Here is a 20,338-nt window from a genome sequence, read left to right as displayed (position 1 = left end):
AACAAAAGAAAAAACCTGGAATGAGTAGCTGTGTCCAAACTTTTGACTGGTTCTGCATATATCAATTTGGGTCAGGTGTGCATCATTTGAACGCTTGTTCTATTGCCAACATTACTAGCTAAATTATGAAATACGATCTTACAGTGTTAGGCTTCCACTAAGCAATTCAGAGAAGTAAATCGTAATTGTGGTATGCATAGAATGGAGTCATGAGTGCATTTAGATGCATGGTCATTAAAAACAAATTCTTCACAATACAACCATTATGTTCAGGACAACCCAGGGTATAACGCTATGTCATCTTGTAACTGTACATCAAACATCATTTACAGCATTTCCCTCACCCAGACAACAAAATTAGGGATGCACGATATACAAAAATCGGTAAGCCTATCGGAATCAGCCGATATAAGCTAAAAATGCCAACATCGGCCTGATGTCTAGTTTAACGGCGATGTGTAAAACCGATGTCAAAGCTGACGTTCATACCTATATAACGTAGGTAGATTAAGTAATGACGCCATGAAAAAAATAGCGCTACACGTGCAACACAGCATTCCTCACCTAGCCCACAATGTCTGCTGTGTGGATCGAGTAGTCAACAAGTCGAACAGTCATTTGAAAGAGTAAGGACATTTCAGCGAGACAACTCGAAGGCGAAATCCATTAATGCCAAGATAATGGAATTTATTGCCCTTGACAATCAACCGTTCTCTGTCGTGGATGATGTTTGCTTTCGCCGACTGGTCGAGCACTGGTACACACTACCAAGTAGGCACTATTTTTCAGATGTTGCCCTACCGGAGTTACACAGTATTTGTTGACACTCACATCCATGTACTTCTTGCTATGGGCATCACTGCTATTAGCTTCAAGGCTGACATTTGGACCTGCCATGTCAGCCCCATGAGCATGCGGAGTCTGACAGCACAGTGGTCCGACGAGGATTTCGTACTGAGGAAAGCCGGATTGCATGCTCAAGAATGTGCTGGTTCTCATACCGCTGATGCCATTTCAATTGCATTTGAGAACATGTTTGAAACTTGAAAACATGAACACTCCTAGCTCCATTTGAACAACTGACTCGAGAAATAAACTCAACTGTGTCTGCAGCAAACGTGATACCCTCTGTAATGGCATTGAAATGCCTGCTCAACAAAACTGCCAACAGACCGTGGGGTTAACTTAGAAAAGTACTCTACTAGAGACTGTGAACAAGCGATTCGTGGCATTCACTCTGAGCCTCGCCACCATGCTCGATGCTAGGTACAAAGACTGCTACTTTGATGCAGACAAGAAACAGGGTTTACGTGAAATGTTACACACAGCTGGACAAGATGGAAACGGACACAGTGACAGTGCGCACCGAGGAAGAGGCGCCACGGACAGACAGAGCTGAAACTTCACTGCTTGACATGTATAATGAAATCCTGGTTGAGACTGATCAAATGAACAACGAAACAGCACAGCAAGTAAGTGAAATAAATATGATTATGTTTTACTGCTAATGGGGACATTTGTAAATGCCAACAAAACTACTTTTTGGTCTGTGTGTGTGTGTGTGTGTGTGTTTCAACTATTTAACTGAACTAGAATGCTTAAAAGGCAGGTAAATTATTATTATTATTAAAAAAAAATTAATTGGTTATCGGTATCGTTTTATTTGGCAAGGAAAATATCAGATATCGGTATCAACCAAAAATATATCGGTGCATCCGTAAACAAAACATTTGCAAAAGTTGCCCAATTAGCTGGAGGGATGGGGTCAACTTCTGAATTTGAGCACCGCACACTACAAGAACAGCTGTCAGTCAAAACTCATACAGATTTGTGAAGAAGAGACTGAGCTCTGATGTCATGTATAGCATGTTACTGTACAGCCACTGCATTCCAATTTAGAAGCTCATCAGTGTCCAGGTAAGGGCTACCTTTGCCGACTCGTCCAGATATAAATTACCTTTGAACTGTCTGACCTTTTGTAATGAGTCTGATATGGATACAGGCTTACAGCTACAGTCAGCTTCAGTCAGATATATTCATTAGCAGCTAGCAATAAGCCATCTGTTGAAAACCACATAGCCTATTAGAGGGCAGGATGGAGCTGCCCACAACCATATGAAGTTCCTAGGGGTTAGGGGCTAGTAGGCCAAGTTGTGTATGGACTTGGCCTGTAATTGGTTAGGGAACTAACGTTTTCTGCAGATCTAGAAAGCGCCGCCGTCGCTCGCTTTGCTCCAAAACGCTGAACTTGGTCTTGTACTGGGCCATCCGTGGGTGGGGGGCCGCTGTGCTGTTGGCCTCCTTCGAGACGGCGAAGTTGGCCGAGAGAGCTTGGGTGAGGTCATCCATGGTGGTGGTGAGCCTGGAAATACACACAAAGGCATGAGTTAGGAGGTGTATGGTGAGCTCAGCTGACCCTTGATATATCAAGGAGCCACTTCTACTAGAGCACAATATGGAGCTGACAACAGAGCTACCAAACTCAAAACTGGATGATAATGCAAGTTGACTGATCAATATGCCAAAATCGTTAGCTAATTTGCTATAGTGCATATAGTGTCACCACCCCAGGCAATTTGGCATGTGTCATGTACCTCTTCCCATCACAAGCTATTTGCACATCTAATACAAGCTCTCTGTGGAAGTCAATCAATTATATGCTATATGAAGTCATTGGGGGTGCAACGTTTGGAACCTTACAACAAGGATAGATGCAGTAAAGAGGTCAATGAAACACATTGTGGCTGATAGGACGCCCTGGCAACACTACACCCCTGCAGTCTGCTGCACCGAACGAGCAATTAATGCGCACTGAGCCTACTCTTTTGCCATGAGAAAAATTTGACTATGCAGAAATGAGACTACATGTGGCTGTTTTAGGAAAATCTGGGAATATTTGGCCAAAGAAACATTTATGGTTGGTCGCAGGGAATCTAAAAGTTTTTTTTATTTAAAAACATTTAAATTAAAATGTAACCTTTATATAACTAGGCAATTCAGTTAAGAACAAATTCTTATTTACAATGACGGCCTACACCGGCCTAACCCGGACGACGCTGGGCCAATTGTGTGCCTTGGGCTGCTGAGTGGCGCAGTGGTCTAAGGAAGGGAGACTTAAAACAGAATTGAGTGAGTAGCAGCAAATGTGTTGAATGAGAAACTAATGAGCATGGAGAGCCTCACAAGTTTGACGAAATGACCTTATATCTTTCAGTCTAATAGGGCTATTTACTTTATTTTGTAGCCCTTCATCAGAAGCACACTTTTTATAAGTAGTTAGGCCTAAATCATTTCCCTCCTTAACTAGCTTTAATGGCAAGGTGGGAAAAAAACAGGACAAATATGAGTACTTTCTTCATGAAACACCATTTTCCTATTTTCTGACAATTTAGGATGTTGCAAACCCTTGGCTGAACGTGGTGTCCAATGTTCTGAGTTGAATATGCCACCACCATGCTTGAACAAACAAGCAGACATTGAATATCCCTTTGAGCATGGTGAAGTTATTAATTACACTTTGGATGCTGTATCAATACACCCAGTCACTACAAAGATACAGGTGCCCTTCCTAATTCAGTTGCCGGAGAGGAAGGAAACCGCTCAAGGATTTCACCATAGTAATTTTAAAACAGTTAGAGTTTAATGGCTTTTACAGGAGAAAACTGAGGATGGATCAACATTGTAGTTACTCCACAATACTAACCTAAATGAGAGTGAAAAGAAAGAAGCCTGAACAGAATAAAAATATTCCAAAACATGCATCCTGCTTAGGCACAAAAGTAAAAACCTGCAAAAACGGTGGCAAAGAAATTAATGTTATGTTTGGGGCAAATACAACACAACACTGAGTACACGTCTTCATATTTCCAAGCATGGTTGTGGCTGCATCATGGCTATGCTTGTCATCGGCAAGGATTAGGGAGTTCTTTTGGGGTAAAAAGTAAACGGAACAGAGCTAAGCACATGCAAAATCCTATGAGAACACCGTTTTCAGTCTGCTTTCCAACAGACACTGGGAGACAAATTCACCTTTCAGCCGGACTATAACGTAAAACACACTGGAGTTGCTTACCAAGATGACATTGAACGAGTTGCCTCGTTAATGTTTTGACTTAAATCTGCTTGAAAATCTATGACAAAGACTTGAAAATGGCTGTCTAGCAATGATCAACAACCAACTTAACAAAGCTTGAAGAATTTAAAGAATAATCCATGGCATACCCTCTCATACCCCCTCAATTCAAGGTTTTACTTAACAGCCCTTCACTGACATGGAGGTAGGCTATTGAAAGAGTGCAGGGTGGGTGGAGGAATTGACCGACAAATCTATGGATATCAAATCAAATTTCATTGGTCACATACACATACTTGTGTTCCTAGCTCCAACAATGTAGTAGTATCTAACAATTCACACAAATATAAAGTAAAAGAATGGAATTAAGAAATATATAAAATATTAGGACGAGCAATGTTGGAGTGGCATTGACTAAAATACAGTAGAATAGAATACAGTATATACATATGAAATGAGTAAAGCAGTACGTAAACATTATTAAAGTGACCAGTGATTCTATGTCTATGTATATATGGCAGCAGCCTCTAAGGTAGAGGGTTGAGTAACCGGGTGGTAACTGGCTAGTGATGACCATTTAACAGTCAAATGGCCTTGAGATAGAAGCTGTTTTTCCAGTCTCTCGGTCCCAGCTTTGATGCACCTGTACTGACCTCGCCTTCTGGATGGTAGTGGGGTGAACAGAAAGAGGCTCGGGTGGTTGAGGTCCTTGCTCTTTATGGCCTTCATGTGACGTCTGCCCCCGGTGATGCGTTGGGCAGACCGCACCCCCCCGGAGAGCCCTGCGGTTGTGGGCTGTGCAGTTGCCGCACCAGGCGGTGATACAGCCCGACAGCACGCTCAATTGTGCATCTGTAGAAGTTTGTGAGGGTCTTCGGGGCAAAGCCAATTTCTTCAGCCCTCTGATGTTGAAGAGGCGCTGTTGTGTCTTCACCACCATGTCTGTGTGGGTAGACCATTTCAGATTGTCAGTGATGTGTACGTCGAGGAACTTGAAGCTTCTCAACTGCAGTCCCGCCGATGTGGATAGGGGCGTGCTCCCTCTGCTGTTTCCTGAAGTTCAAGATCAGCTCTTTCGTTTTGTTGACATTGAGTGAGAGGTTATTTTCCTGGCACCACTCCACCAGGACTCTCACCTCCTCCCTGTAGGCTGTCTCATCATTGTTGGTAATCAGGCCTACTACCGTTGTGTCGTCTGCAAACTTGATGATTGAGTTGGAGGCCTGCGTTGCCACACAATCATGGGTGAACAGGGAGTACAGGAGGCGGCTGAGCAGGCACCCTTGTGGGGCCCGTGTTGAGGATCAGTGAAGTGGATGTGTTGTTTCCTACCTTCACCACCAGGGGTGGCCCGCCAGGAAGTCCAGGACCCAATTGCACAGGGCTGGGTTCAGACCCAAGCTTAATGATAAGCTTGGAGGGTACTATGGTGCTGAAGGCTGAGCTATAGTTAATGAATAGCATTCTTACATAGGTATTCCTCTTGTCCAGATGGGATAGAGCAGTGTGCAGTGCAATGGTGATTGCATTCTGTGGCGCTATTGGGGCAGTATGCAAATTGAAGTGGATCTAGGGTGTCAGGTAAGTTAGAGGTGATAAGATTCTTAACTAGCCTCTCAAAGCACTTCATGATGACAGAAGTGAGTGCTACGGAGCGATAGTCATTGAGGTCTGTTACATTTGCTTTCTTGGGTACAGGAACAATGGTGGACATCTTGAAGCATGTGGGGACAGCAGACTGGGATAGGGAGAGATTGAATATGTCCATAAACACTCCAGCCAGCTGGTCTGCACATGCTCTGAGGATGCGGCTAGGGATGCCGTCTGGGCTGGCAGCCTTGCGAGGGTTAACTCGCTTAAATGTCTGTGACGTGGCTGGATTTCCCTTTGTAATCTGTGATTATCTGTAGACCCTGCCACATGTCTCGTGTCTGAGCCGTTGAATTGTGACTCCACTTTGTCTCTATACTGACGCTTTGCTTGTTTGATTGATTGCCTTACATAGTATACGTCAATGTTATTCTTAGGAGGCTACCCGGAACATATACCAGTCCACGTGATCAAAACAATCTTGGAGCATGGATTCCAATTGGTCAGACCAGCGTTGAGTAGACCTTAGCACGGGTACTTCCTGTTTGAGTTTCTGCCAATAGGAAGGGAAGAGCAAAATGGAGTCGTGATCTGATTTGCCGTAGGGAGGGCCTTGTAGACATCACGGAAGGGGGAGTAGCAGTAATCAAGCGTTTTAGCAGCGCAAGTACTACAGTCAATGTGTTAATAGAACTTTGCTGGGGTTTTCCTCAAACTTGCTTTGTTAAAATCCCCAACTACAATAAATGTGGCCTCAGGATGTGGTTTCCAGTATGCACTAAGTCCAGTGTAGCTTGAGGGCCGTTGTGGTATCGGCTTGAGGGGGAATATACACGGCTGTGACTATAACTGAAGAGAATTCTTTTGGGAGGTACTACAGTCGGCATTTGATTGAGATATTCTAGGTCGGGTGAACAAAAGGACTTGAGTTTCTGTGTGTTATCACAATCACACCATGAGTAATTAATCATGTATATACTGAGTTCTTTATTCCTGTCTGCGCAATGTACTGAGAACCCAGATGGCTGTATGGACGGGGACAGTATATCCGGAGGGAGTCATGATTCTGTGAAACAGAGTATGTTACAGTCCCTGATGTCTCTCTGGAAGGAGATCCTCGCCCTGAGCTCGTCTACATTATTGTCCAGAGACTGAACATTAGCGAGTCATATACTAGGAAGCGGTGGACGGTGAGCACACTTCCTGAGTCGGACTAGAATTCCATTCCGAATACCTCTTCTCCGGCGGCAGCGTCTTGGAGCAACCTCTAGGATAAGTTCAATTGCCCTGGGGGGTAAGAACAAAGGATCCAATTCGGGAAAGTCGTATTTCTGGTCGTAATGCTGGTGAGTTACCGCCGCTCTGACATCCCAAAAGTAATTTCCAGCTGTATGTAATAACACTAAAAACATTCTGGGCTAATAATGTAAGAAATAACACACATATACATACATATATATATATATATATATATACACACTGCTCAAAAAAATAAAGGGAACACTTACACAACACAATGTAACTCCAAGTCAATCACACTTCTGTGAAATCAAACTGTCCACTTAGGAAGCAACACTGATTGACAATAAATTTCACATGCTGTTGTGCAAATGGAATAGACAACAGGTGGAAATTATAGGCAATTAGCAAGACACCCCCAATAAAGGAGTGGTTCTGCAGGTGGTAACCACAGACCACTTCTCAGTTCCTATGCTTCCTGGCTGATGTTTTGGTCACTTTTGAATGCTGGCGGTGCTTTCACTCTAGTGGTAGCATGAGACGGAGTCTACAACCCACACAAGTGGCTCAGGTAGTGCAGCTCATCCAGGATGGCACATCAATGCGAGCTGTGGCAAGAAGGTTTGCTGTGTCTGTCAGCGTAGTGTCCAGAGCATGGAGGCGCTACCAGGAGACAGACCAGTACATCAGGAGACGTGGAGGAGGCCGTAGGAGGGCAACAACCCAGCAGCAGGACCGCTACCTCCGCCTTTGTGCAAGGAGGAGCAGGAGGAGCACTGCCAGAGCCCTGCAAAATGACCTCCAGCAGGCCACAAATGTGCATGTGTCTGCTCAAACGGTCAGAAACAGACTCCATGAGGGTGGTATGAGGGCCTGACGTCCACAGGTGGGGGTTGTGCTTACAGCCCAACACCGTGCAGGACGTTTGGCATTTGCCAGAGAACACCAAGATTGGCAAAATCACCAATGGCGCCCTGTGCTCTTCACAGATGAAAGCAGGTTCACACTGAGCACATGTGACAGACGTGACAGTCTGGAGACGCCGTGGAGAACGTTCTGCTGCCTGCAACATCCTCCAGCATGACTGGTTTGGCGGTGGGTCAGTCATGGTGTGGGGTGGCATTTCTTTGAGGGGGCCGCACAGCCCTCCATGTGCTCGCCAGAGTTAGCCTGACTGCCATTAGGGACAGAGATGAGATCCTCAGACCCCTTGTGAGACCATATGCTGGTGCGGTTGGCCCTGGGTTCCTCCTAATGCAAGACAATGCTAGACCTCATGTGGCTGGAGTGTGTCAGCAGTTCCTGCAAGAGGAAGGCATTGATGCTATGGACTGGCCCGCCCATTCCCCAGACCTGAATCCAATTGAGCACATCTGGGACATCATGTTTCGCTCCATCCACCAACGCCACGTTGCACCACAGACTGTCCAGGAGTTGGCGGATGCTTTAGTCCAGGTCTGGGAGGAGATCCCTCAGGAGACCATCCGCCACCTCATCAGGAGCATGCCCAGGCGTTTTAGGGAGGTCATACAGGCACGTGGAGGCCACACACACTACTGAGCCTCATTTTGACTTGTTTTAAGGACATTACATCAAAGTTGGATCAGCCTGTAGTGGGGTTTTCCACTTTAATTTTGAGTGTGACTCCAAATCCAGACCTCCATGGGTTGATAAATTGGATTTCCATTGATTATTTTTGTGTGATTTTCTTGTCAGCACATTCAACTATGTAAAGAAAAAAGTATTTAATATGATTATTTCATTCATTCAGATCTAGGATGTGTTATTTTAGTGTTCCCTTTATTTTTTTGAGCAGTGTATAATTAATATATATATAGTCTGTGTGTATATATATATATATATACACACACACACACACACACACACTGCAAAGAGCTAGAATCAGAGCTGCCATGTCTGTCGGCATCATCTTGTCTATAGCACCCTATAGCTTAATTTTGTCTGTCAAACAAGTAGGCCTACCTCTTATTTCTTAAATAGGGAGAAAAATAAGCTCCAACACAAAGCCCTTGTTGTTAGTTAAGTCTAATTAAAATATAGATGGTTGAAATGAATTATGCCTACTCGACTTTGGCTACTTTCAGCACCATGAGCTGTCAATTTCCAATTGATTGTGCCGTGGCTGCTGCTTCAAGTTTCAGCACCACAATGTAAGTTACTCAAATCTAGCTTATTGTGAGGTCAATAACTCCAATAAATACATAATGGATATTCTAAGCCTGAGCCCCGGCCTGCTCTGCTCTTTCTAATCCAAAACTTTGTGTGCTTCCTTAGCAATAGCTGTGCTGTATAGGGCTACGGTGGCAGTTCAGGAGAGTCAAAGGCTTCTTCCGGAAATATTTTTTATTAGGCCTACTCTAATCTTGCGCGCGGACTAGCCTAGCTTGCTCCTACTATAATTGATTTTTTTTAAAACATTGTTTTTAATTCTGATAACGCTAGTTAGCATTGGCTCTCAAAACTACCTCTAGCTTCCTTCATACTGGACACAGAGACATGCAAATAGTATCCACAAGTCCATCCGACTCTCGGGAAGTAGACAAAGGGCTTAATTGCCAAAATCCTGAAGTATCCTTTTAAGTTCAAATCAATACAGATACTCTTTAAATGATCTGAGGCTGGGGATAACTAATCAATATTTTAAAATCACTCAGAATGACCAGTTAAGAAACCATTAAAGGGACTAGTAAATCAGATAAAGTTCTAAACTTCATCCACCATGGCAGGAGGGATAGACCCGCAACAAATACATGTACTTTCAGTAAACAAACGCTCAAATTGCTTTGTAATAGAAATATAAAAAATATGCACTATGCAGAAATCGCTCAGCCATTTCCTGGTTGCTAAAATTCTAATAGTTCACCTAATTTTAGTTTGTGACAAAACAAGCAACTACAGTGTAGAGCAGCGGTACTCATCTCTTACCCCACGGTCCGGAGCCTGCTGGTTTTCTGTTCTACCTAATAACTAATTGCACACACATGGTGTCCCAGGTTTAAAGCAGTCCCTGATTAGAGGGGAACAATGAAGTGGAACTGTCTTAAAAGGTCCGGAGTTGAGTTTAAGGGGTGTAGATAATCATTGTACCATTAAACCTCTGAAATATATTTTCCCATAACCAAAATATTGTATTTTCAGCTGGTTGAAGCTGGCGTACAAAACTGAAAGTAAAAGACGCAAACACAAAACTTAAGAACGGTAAGCATAGAAATGGTGCACACAGAACAGATCTAGCGCTTCTTAAACTCGCTTTCAATGAGAATGACAGATCTATAACATTTCTATGTGAATTTGGTTGATTCGCCCAAAAAGTTACATATTTCAGCTTTAAGAGATTGAGTCACCACAAAATGAAATGTAACATGAATGAATCGCCACTCCACCACCTTTCTTTACCTGTCGCACCTAAAGATGTTCTAACCATTTAGTTAAATGGCATAATCTGAAATAAATTCATTTAACCACGTTTCAGAGAGACCAATGTCAGGGTTAGTATCTCAAACCCAAATGTCTATCATATAAAGGTTTTTAAAATAATACTCCACATATTTAAGTGCAACAGCCCAAGCCCCATATGAGATTTAAAGTCAGAGAGGCTATCCAAGCTAATCGGCATAGTGTCATCAGCAGTTATTGGTTGAGCATGCTGAATCTTTACCAAGGTCGTTGGGCGAACAGATGCAAGCATAGCAGACTGAGCATTCGACAGACCTCCCTCAAATGTGAACCCTTTGGAATTACCTGGACTTCTGCAAAGAAGTCACAACAATAGACAAAAAGTCTGCTTAAACTAATAAACAATGTATGTCTTTATTGAACACACAAGGTAAACATTTACAGTGCAGGGTGGGAAAAGTATGTGAACCCTTGGATTTAATAACTGGTTGACCCTCCTTTGGCAGCAATAACCTCAACCAAACGTTTTCTGTAGTTGCGCATCAGACCTGCAAAACGGTCAGGAGGAATTTTGGACTATTCCTCTTTGCAAAACAGTTTCAGTTCAGCAATATTCTTGGGATGTCTGGTGTGAATCGCTCGAGGTCATGCCACAGCGTCTCAATTGGGTTGAGGTTCAGGACTCTGACTGGGCCACTCCAGATCTCGTTTTTTTTATTCTGTCTAAGTCATTCTGTTGTTGATTTACTGTGTTTTGGGTCATTGTGCTGATGCATCACTTAACTTCTGTTGGGCTTCAATTGGCAGACAGATAGCCTTACGTTCTCTTGCAAATGTCTTGATAAACTTCGGAATTCATTTTCCCATCTGATAGAAAGCTGTCCAGGCCTTGAGGCAGCAAAGCAGCCCCAAACCATGAGGCTCCCTCCACCATTATTTACAGTTGGGATGAGGTTTTGATGTTGGTGTGCTGTGCCTTTATCAAATCAAACTTTATTTGCCACATGCGCCGAATACAGCAGGTTGCTTACAGTGAAATGCTTACTTACAAGCCCTTAACACTTCTTTATTCTAAAAATAAAAGTAAATAATACAGCAGCAGTAAAATAACAATAGCGGGGCTATATACAGGGGGTACCAGTACAGAGTCAATGTACGGGGGCACCGGTTAGTTAATTGCGGTAATATGTACATGTTGGTAGAGTTAAAATGACTATGTATAGATAATACACAGAGTAGCAGCCGCGTAAAAGAGGGGTCTGGGTAGCCATTTGATTAGCTGTTCAGGAGTCTTATGACTTGGGGGGGTAGAAGCTGTTAAGAAGCCTTCTGGACCAAGACTTGTCACTCCAATACTGCTTGCCGTGCGGCAGCAGAGATAACAGTCTATGACTAGGGTGGCTGGAGTCTTTGACCATTTTTAGGGCCTTCCTTTGACACCGCCTGGTATAGAGGTCCTGGATGGCAGGAAGATGGGCCACAGTGATGTGCTGTGCCATACGCACTACCCACTGTTGTGCCTTGCGGTCGGAGGCCGAGCAGTGCCATACCAGGCAGTGATGCAATCAGTCAGGATGCTCTCAATGGTGCAGCTGTAGAGCCTTTTGAGGATCTGAGGACCCATGCCAAATCTTTTCAGTCTCCTGAGGGGAAATAGGATTTGTCGTGCTCTCTTCACGACTGTCTTGGTATGTTTGGACCATGATCGTTTGTTGGTGATGTGGACACCAAGGAACTTGAAGCTCTCAACCTACTCCACTACAGCCCCATCAATGTGAAGGGGGACATGCTTGGTCCTCCTTTTCCTGTAGTCCATAATCATCGCCTTTGTCTTGATCACGTTGAGGGAGAGGTTGTTGTCCTGGCACTACACGGCCAGGTATCTGACATCCTCCCTATAAGCTGTCTCATCGTTGCCTGTGATCAGGCCTACCACTGTTGTGTCACGACAAACTTGATGATGGTGTTTGTGTCATGCCTGGCCATGCAGTCATGAGCAAACAGGAAGTACAGGGGAGGACTGAGCACGCACCCCTGAGGATCAGTGTGGCGGATGTGTTGTTACATGTCTAGTTTAACGCCGATGTGCAAACCAGAAGTCAAAGCTGACGTGCATACCTATATAATGTAGGTACATGACTCATGACGCCACATGACACACAGCACTCCTAACCTAGCCCACAATGTCTGCTGTGTGGATCGAGTAGTCGCACTTCGCTTCGCTCCACAGGTAATATTACATTTCAGTACATTACATTGGTTTGATTTGTTTGATCTGAGCAATTTTTCTTAGCTAGCTACATAGCCGTCTTTGTATCAAAGATAATTGTGTAGTTTAGAGTAATTAGAGTAATTACCGAGGTTAGCTAGCCAGCTATTTTCGTCCTCCTAACGTAGTCAACACTGCTAGCTAGCCAACTTCTACCGACTAGCAGCACTGTAGAAACTATTACATTACAACATTACAACGGAACGACTTGATTAGTGTAGTGTTAGCTAGCTACATAGTTGTCTTTGCTGTCTTTGTATCTAAGATAATTGTGTAGTTTAGAGTAATTATCGAGGTTAGCTAGCCAGCTGCGCCGCGACGCCGTTGTCCAGACTCCAGACTTAGTCAACACACCTAGTCATCATCAAACCCACTGCTAGCTAGCCAACCGTTACCGACTAGCAGCGCTGTAGAAACTAATACATTACAACGGAACGATTTGACTAGTGCAGTGTTAGCTAGCTACATAGTTGTCTTTGTCATAGCTTGATAATTGTGTAGTTTAGAGTAATTATCGAGGTTAGCTAGCCAGCTATTTTCGTCCCCCGCGACGCCATTTTTCCAAACCTAGCCAACTATTACCGACGAGCAGCATTGTAGAAACTAAATACATTACAAAGGAACGTCTTGATTAGTGCTATGTTAGCTAGCTACATAGTTGCTTTTGTATCATGATAAGGTGTAGTACTGAAACTATCGAGGTTACCTAGCCAGCTACACGTTCAAACAAAGTCAACAACGCAGCCACTGCTAGCTAGCCTACTTCACCAGCCAGCAGTACTGTATCATTTTCGTCATTTGTCAATAAGATTTTGCAACGTAAGCTTAACTTTCTGAACATTCGAGACGTGTAGTCCACTTGTCATTCCAATCTCCTTTGCATTAGCGTAGCCTCTTCTGTAGCTTGTCAACTATGTGTCTGTCTATCCCTGTTCTCTCCCCTCTGCACAGGCCATACAAACACTTCACACCGCATGGCCGCTGCCACTCTAACCTGGTGGTCAAAGCGCGCACGACCCACGTGGAGTTCCAGGTCTCCAGCAGCCTCTGGAACTGCCGGTCTGCGGCCAACAAGGCTGAGTTCATCTCAGCCTATGCTACCCTCCAGTCCCTAGACTTCCTGGCACTGACGGAAACATGGATTACCACAGATAACACTGCTACTCCTACTGCTCTCTCCTCGTCTGCCCACGTGTTCTCGCATACCCCGAGAGCATCTGGCCAGCAGGGTGGTGGCACTGGAATCCTCATCTCTCCCAAGTGGACATTCTCTCTTTCTCCCATGACCCATCTGTCTATCTCCTCCTTTGAATTCCATGCTGTCACAGTTACCAGCCCTTTCAAGCTTAACATCCTTATCATTTATCGCCCTCCAGGTTCCCTTGGAGAGTTCATCAATGAGCTTGACGCCTTGATAAGTTCCTTTCCTGAGGATGGCTCACCTCTCACAGTTCTGGGTGACTAACCTCCCCACGTCTACCTTTGACTCATTCCTCTCTGCCTCCTTCTTTCCACTCCTCTCCTCTTTTGACCTCACCCTCTCACCTCCCCCCTACTCACAAGGCAGGCAATACGCTTGACCTCATCTTTACTAGATGCTGTTCTTCCACTAATCTCATCGCAACTCCCCTCCAAGTCTCCGACCACCACCTTGTATCCTTTTCCCTCTCATCCAACACTTCTCACTCTGCCCCTACTCGGATGGTATTGCGCCGTCCCAACCTTCGCTCTCTTTCTCCCGCTACTCTCTCCTCTTCCATCCTATCATCTCTTCCCTCTGCTCAAACCTTCTCCAACCTATCTCCTGATTCTGCCTCCTCAACCCTCCTCTCCTCCCTTTCTGCATCCTTTGATTTTCTCTGTCCCCTATCCTCCAGGCCGGCTCGGTCCTCCCCTCCTGATCCGTGGCTCGACGACTCACTGCGAGCTCACAGAACAGGGCTCCGGGCAGCCGAGCGGAAATGGAGGAAAACTAGCCTCCCTGCGGACCTGGCATCCTTTCACTCCCTCCTCTCTACATTTTCCTCTTCTGTCTCTGCTGCTAAAGCCACTTTCTACCAGTCTAAATTCCAAGCATCTGCCTCCAACCCTAGGAAGCTCTTTGCCACCTTCTCCTCCCTCCTGAATCCTCCTCCCCCTCCTCCCTCTCTGCGGATGACTTCGTCAACTATTTTGAAAAGAAGGTTGACGACATCCGATCCTCGTTTGCTAAGTCAAATGACACTGCTGGTCCTGCTCACACTGCCCTACCCTGTGCTTTGACCTCTTTCTCCCCTCTCTCTCCAGATGAAATCTTGCGTCTTGTGACGGCCGGCCGCCCAACAACCTGCCCACTTGACCCTCCAGACCATTTCCGGAGACCTTCTCCCTTACCTCACCTCGCTCATCAACTCATCCTTGACCGCTGGCTACGTCCCTTCCGTCTTCAAGAGAGCGAGAGTTGCACCCCTTCTGAAAAAACCTACACTCGATCCCTCCGATGTCAACAACTACAGACCAGTATCCCTTCTTTCTTTTCTCTCCAAAACTCTTGAACGTGCCGTCCTTGGCCAGCTCTCCTGCTATCTCTCTCAGAATGACCTTCTTGATCCAAATCAGTCAGGTTTCAAGACTGGTCATTCAACTGAGACTGCTCTTCTCTGTGTCACGGAGGCTCTCTCCTCTGCTCTCATCCTTCTAGACCCATCTGCTGCCTTTGATACTGTGAACCATCCGATCCTCCTCTCCACCCTCTCCAAGTTGGGCATCTCCGGCGCGGCCCACGCTTGGATTGCGTTCTACCTGACAGGTCGCTCCTACCAGGTGGCGTGGCGAGAATCTGTCTCCGCACCACGTGCTCTCACCACTGGTGTCCCCCAGGGCTCTGTTCTAGGCCCTCTCCTATTCTCGCTATACACCAAGTCACTTGGCTCTGTCATATCCTCACATGGTCTCTCCTATCATTGCTATGCAGACGACACACAATTAATCTTCTCCTTTCCCCCTTCTGATAACCAGGTGGCGAATCGCATCTCTGCATGTCTGGCAGACATATCAGTGTGGATGACGGATCACCACCTCAAGCTGAACCTCGGCAAGACGGAGCTGCTCTTCCTCCCGGGGAAGGACTGCCCGTTCCATGATCTCGCCATCACGGTTGACAACTCTCTTGTGTCCTCCTCCCAGAGTGCTAAGAACCTTGGCGTGACCCTGGACAACACCCTGTCGTTCTCCACTAACATCAAGGCGGTGACCCGATCCTGTGGGTTCATGCTCTACAACATTCGCAGAGTACGACCCTGCCTCACACAGGAAGCGGCGCAGGTCCTAATCCAGGCACTTGTCATCTCCCGTCTGGATTACTGCAACTCGCTGTTGGCTGGGCTCCCTGCCTGTGCCATTAAACCCCTACAACTCATCCAGAACGCCGCAGCCCGTCTGGTGTTCAACCTTCCCAAGTTCTCTCACGTCACCCCGCTCCTCCGCTCTCTCCACTGGCTTCCAGTTGAAGCTCGCATCCGCTACAAGACCATGGTGCTTGCCTACGGAGCTGTGAGGGGAACGGCACCTCCGTACCTTCAGGCTCTGATCAGGCCCTACACCCAAACAAGGGCACTGCGTTCATCCTCCTCTGGCCTGCTCGCCTCCCTACCTCTGAGGAAGCACAGTTCCCGCTCAGCCCAGTCAAAACTGTTCGCTGCTCTGGCACCCCAATGGTGGAACAAGCTCCCTCACGACGCCAGGACAGCGGTGTCAATCACCACCTTCCGGAGACACCGAGGAATACCTGGGATAGGATAAAGTAATCCTTCTAACCCCCCCCGCCTTAAAAGATTTAGATGCACTATTGTAAAGTGGTTGTTCCACTGGATATCATAAGGTGAATGCACCAATTTGTAAGTCGCTCTGGATAAGAGCGTCTGCTAAATGACTTAAATCTAACTAAGTCAAGCAATCATTTGAAAGATTAACAAAATTTCAGTGAGACAACTCAAAGGTGAAATCCATTAAAGCCAAGATAATGGAATTAATTGCCCTTGACAATCAACCGTTCTCTGTCGTGGGTGACGTTGGCTTCCGCCGACTGGTCGAGCACCGGTTAACACTACCAAGTGCGCTATTTTTCCGATGTTACCTTACCGGAGTTACACAGTTATAGCGTCACTGCTATTAGCTTCATGACATACATACTATGGAGCGCCGTTTAGGTCTTTGCGTGTCAAAAACGATACAGTACCACTGACAAAGCTGTACAAAAAAGTCAGCAAACAAGCAAACACCAGCCACGAACGATGTGTTTACAATACCGTGTTGGTAATAAAGCATCATTTGTTTGACCGCAACTTCTGGGGTAGCTAGCTTTAGCTTGCTCCCTAGCTAGCACCAATACAACCAGCCTGAAAACAACGACCAGTAAAAACTGCAGTCATTTTCATTACTCTTCGCAATGATTTAGGAATACTTGTAAGTATTAGCTAGCTTGCCACTTGTTGTTCGCCTATTGAAATTGAACTTCAGTTCATGAAAATAAATAGCTAACCAGCTACTTAACCCTGTTGCCCAAAGCTAACGTTATAAGCAGCCAGCTAGCTTAATCTGGCTAGTGAGTCTCGACAGGACCGGGTTGTGTGTTGTGAAGCTTGCCACAATAAGGATTAGGCACAATCGTGGAATTTGCGGTTTGCCTTCAAAATAAAAGTATGTCATTGACAGTGATGCAAATGAATACAAATAGTATAAAATTATGCCATACTTTTATTTTGAAGGATAACCACAAAGTCCACTATTGTGGCTAGCTTCACACAGATGTGTCCGACCACCATTAATCAATTAAGAACTATCTTATAAATTAGGGTTATTTTAGATGACACCTAGCTATATAGTTAGCTAGCTAACTATATAGCTACTGAAACAGATGTCGTTTTGCTATGTTTTTGGGGAAGAACATTGTTTGCATCCATGAGCTAGCTAGCTTTTTTTTATGACCAGCAATGTAGGTGCGTGAGACAACTTTCCCAGCATCATAGCTTACATATCGATGAATCTTTGTGACATATGAAATACGAGTGATGGTGTAATCAATGTGTAATAACTAAGTAAAAAATGAATGAACGTGTTAAATTATGTGACGTGCAGTCATATTCAGGTCCTGATTGGTCAAATAGTGTCATTTGACACGTCAAATAGTGTCATGACACATCAAATAGTGTTAAATAGTGTATTTTTTGACACGCAAAGACCCAAACTGCGTTCCATAGAAATCCTGGTTGAGAAGGAAACGACTGAACAACGAAACAGCACAGCAAGTAAGTGAAAGAAATAGGTTTTGATTATGTTTGACTGGTAATGGGGACATATGTAAATGCCAACAAAATAACTTTTTGGTCAGTGTGGTGTGTGTGTTTAACCTTCATTTAACTTGGCAAGTCAGTTAAGAACAAATTCTTATTTACAATGACGGCCTACCCCGGCCAACGCTGAGCCAATTGCGCACCACCCTATGGGACTCCCAATCACGGCCGGATGTGATACAGCCTGGATCTGAACCAGGGACTGTAGTGACACCTCTTGCACCAAAATGGCAACATCCATGGAAATGTTGCTTGAATCTGAAAGTGTGGCAAGTGAAGTGTGACAATGAAAGGAAAATGGAGAAATCGAAGAATGGGACGAAATTAGTTATAGTGTTAGACACAGATCGTTCCAATAAAGCCTTTTCAGTTGGACTGCGTTTTTTTGGACAAGGAGGTTCATTTGGGAGGTACATTTGTACTATCGAGGACTGTGACGAGAGCAGTGGGAAAGGTGGATTCAATCAAGGTGACTAGAAGCGGTCTTGTTTTGGTTAATTATGGAGATGAAGAATAGAAGCATGCACTGGATCTAGCAAAATTTGAACCAGGTACTATAGTGACGCTCTTGCACTGAGATGCAGTGCCTTAGACCACTGTGCCACTCTGGAGCCCAATCAGACGTTTCCCCACCACTTTCAATGTACTATTTAGCCTTGTATGACTTTCCTCTCCTCCCTTCTCTCTTGGCCTGAGGACCTTCCTGCCCCCACCTTTTCCTGGAAGTTATACAGATGTCTTCCCTTACTCTCCCTGTTCCACAACTATTGCCACTTATTTTTATACCACTGTTCCTTCCCTGGAGAATAATGCAGACAAGCAAATGCAAAAATAAGCTAAGATCACACATTGCTCTGCATTCAGAGATTTTTCTTTGAGAATTTGCCTACCCGAAAAACAGGAACCTTAAGAGAACTAAGGTTCCTCTGGTTTAGCAGAACTGACGCCACTGCGCTCACCCATTAATAAACCCTGCATATTTCTACAATTTATCTTCTTAAAATCTGATGTTAAACCTAACCTTAACCACAATGTTAACTTTATGACTAACCCTAAACTTGAATTAAAGGCCCAAAAGTTATTTGTTTCCATTACGATATAGCCAATTTTGACTTTGTGGCTGAGATAGCTAGACGTAGGAACCGGGACGCAGGCCTGGGGCTGCCATGGGAATAATTTATGTCCTGGATACGTTTGTTTCCAACGTTACTTCTATGCTCTGTAACGTTGCTCACTGCATGTCACAATTTACTGCGCGACGACTGGGTGATGTAAAATGTAACAACTGAGAGGGTGTCAGTCTGTCACATTGTATACACTTGACAAGAAACAGCAAGCTGGACCAAATGGATACGCATTAGCAGCTAGCTACATCCACCGCAGCATTCATTTAAATACTTTTAGCTGGCTGGTTGCCTTGCATTTAAACTCTTCACATTTGTGCGATCTGTTGTTAGAATAAATAAACCGACTAGCTAAGTGGTTAACTAGCTAGCCAGATTTTAAACTACCTTGACAAAGAACGAGGCAGGCGGGCTGAGATGTCACGTTTCTCCTACCAGCAGATTTTTTGTTGGACAAGCAAAATACTTCCCGGAGTCGGGTATTGTTCCAGGGCATTTCTTCTTTGGGGAGTTTTATATGGCCGTTGGCAACCGCATTAAGGTGCATTACCGCCACCAACTGGACTGGAGTGTAGACCAGTGACAGTGTTCCTGAGTTTAAGGTGGCAGTGACGAAAAAAGCAACGGATCATTTATCTGTTCACACAATGGAGTTGTTGGTCATACTATTGGCTGCAGAGTGGGTGGAGGAGGTTGAGGCCAGCCAGGGCAGTCATCTGCTCTGACTCCAGTGCAGCACTGATGAGTTTAAATTCATGTGTGTCTCAGAGCAGACAGGATGTATTGTATGAGGTTTTGCAGTGTTTGTATATGGTGAAACAGATGGAGAATTTGTGATGTTCCCTCTGCATACCAGCTCATGTGGGAGTAGCGGGGAATGAGGAAATTGATATTATTGCCAAGCAGGCTCTTAAACATCCTGATGTTGAGATGGAATTGTCGATCAGTAAAGCATAAGCCAAGGGATTAATAAGAACAGTGGTTAAAAATAAGTGGCAAGAGTTGTGGAACAGTGACAGTAAGGGAAGACACCTGTATAACATCCAGGAAAAGGTGGGGGCAGGAAGGGCCTCAGGCCAAGAGAGGGGAGGAAAGTGTAGTCACAAGGCTGAGACTGGGACACACAAGGCTAAATAGTACATTGAAAGTGGTGGGGAAACATCCGACTGGGAGTTGTGATCATTGTCAGGAGAAGTTGGAGGCAGTGGAACATGTTCTATTTCAGTGCCAGAATATGTGAGAGAAGGGGAGCGATTGTTATTAGATTTGAGGAGTAATGGGGTTGAAGAGACAGGAT

The 20,338-nt window shown here is 45.0% G+C and overlaps 1 protein-coding gene across 1 annotated transcript in view; it reads right to left on the bottom strand.

The window, feature by feature from the left end:
* snupn (snurportin 1) overlaps nucleotides 1-19,463 on the bottom strand; it is a 37,244-nt gene extending 17,781 nt beyond the window's left edge. The window contains 2 exon segments of the mRNA NM_001140305.1: nucleotides 2,192-2,362; nucleotides 19,429-19,463. Coding sequence (NP_001133777.1) covers nucleotides 2,192-2,349 — 158 coding nt within the window. The 5' untranslated portion in view covers nucleotides 2,350-2,362; nucleotides 19,429-19,463.
* Between the last annotated feature and the right edge of the window lie 875 nt (nucleotides 19,464-20,338).

Source organism: Salmo salar, chromosome ssa10 (assembly GCF_905237065.1).
Source record: "Salmo salar chromosome ssa10, Ssal_v3.1, whole genome shotgun sequence".
In the NCBI taxonomy this organism is placed as follows: domain Eukaryota; kingdom Metazoa; phylum Chordata; class Actinopteri; order Salmoniformes; family Salmonidae; genus Salmo; species Salmo salar.
Note: the sequence above shows the minus strand (reverse complement) of the source record. Positions and strands in the feature narration are given on the sequence as shown.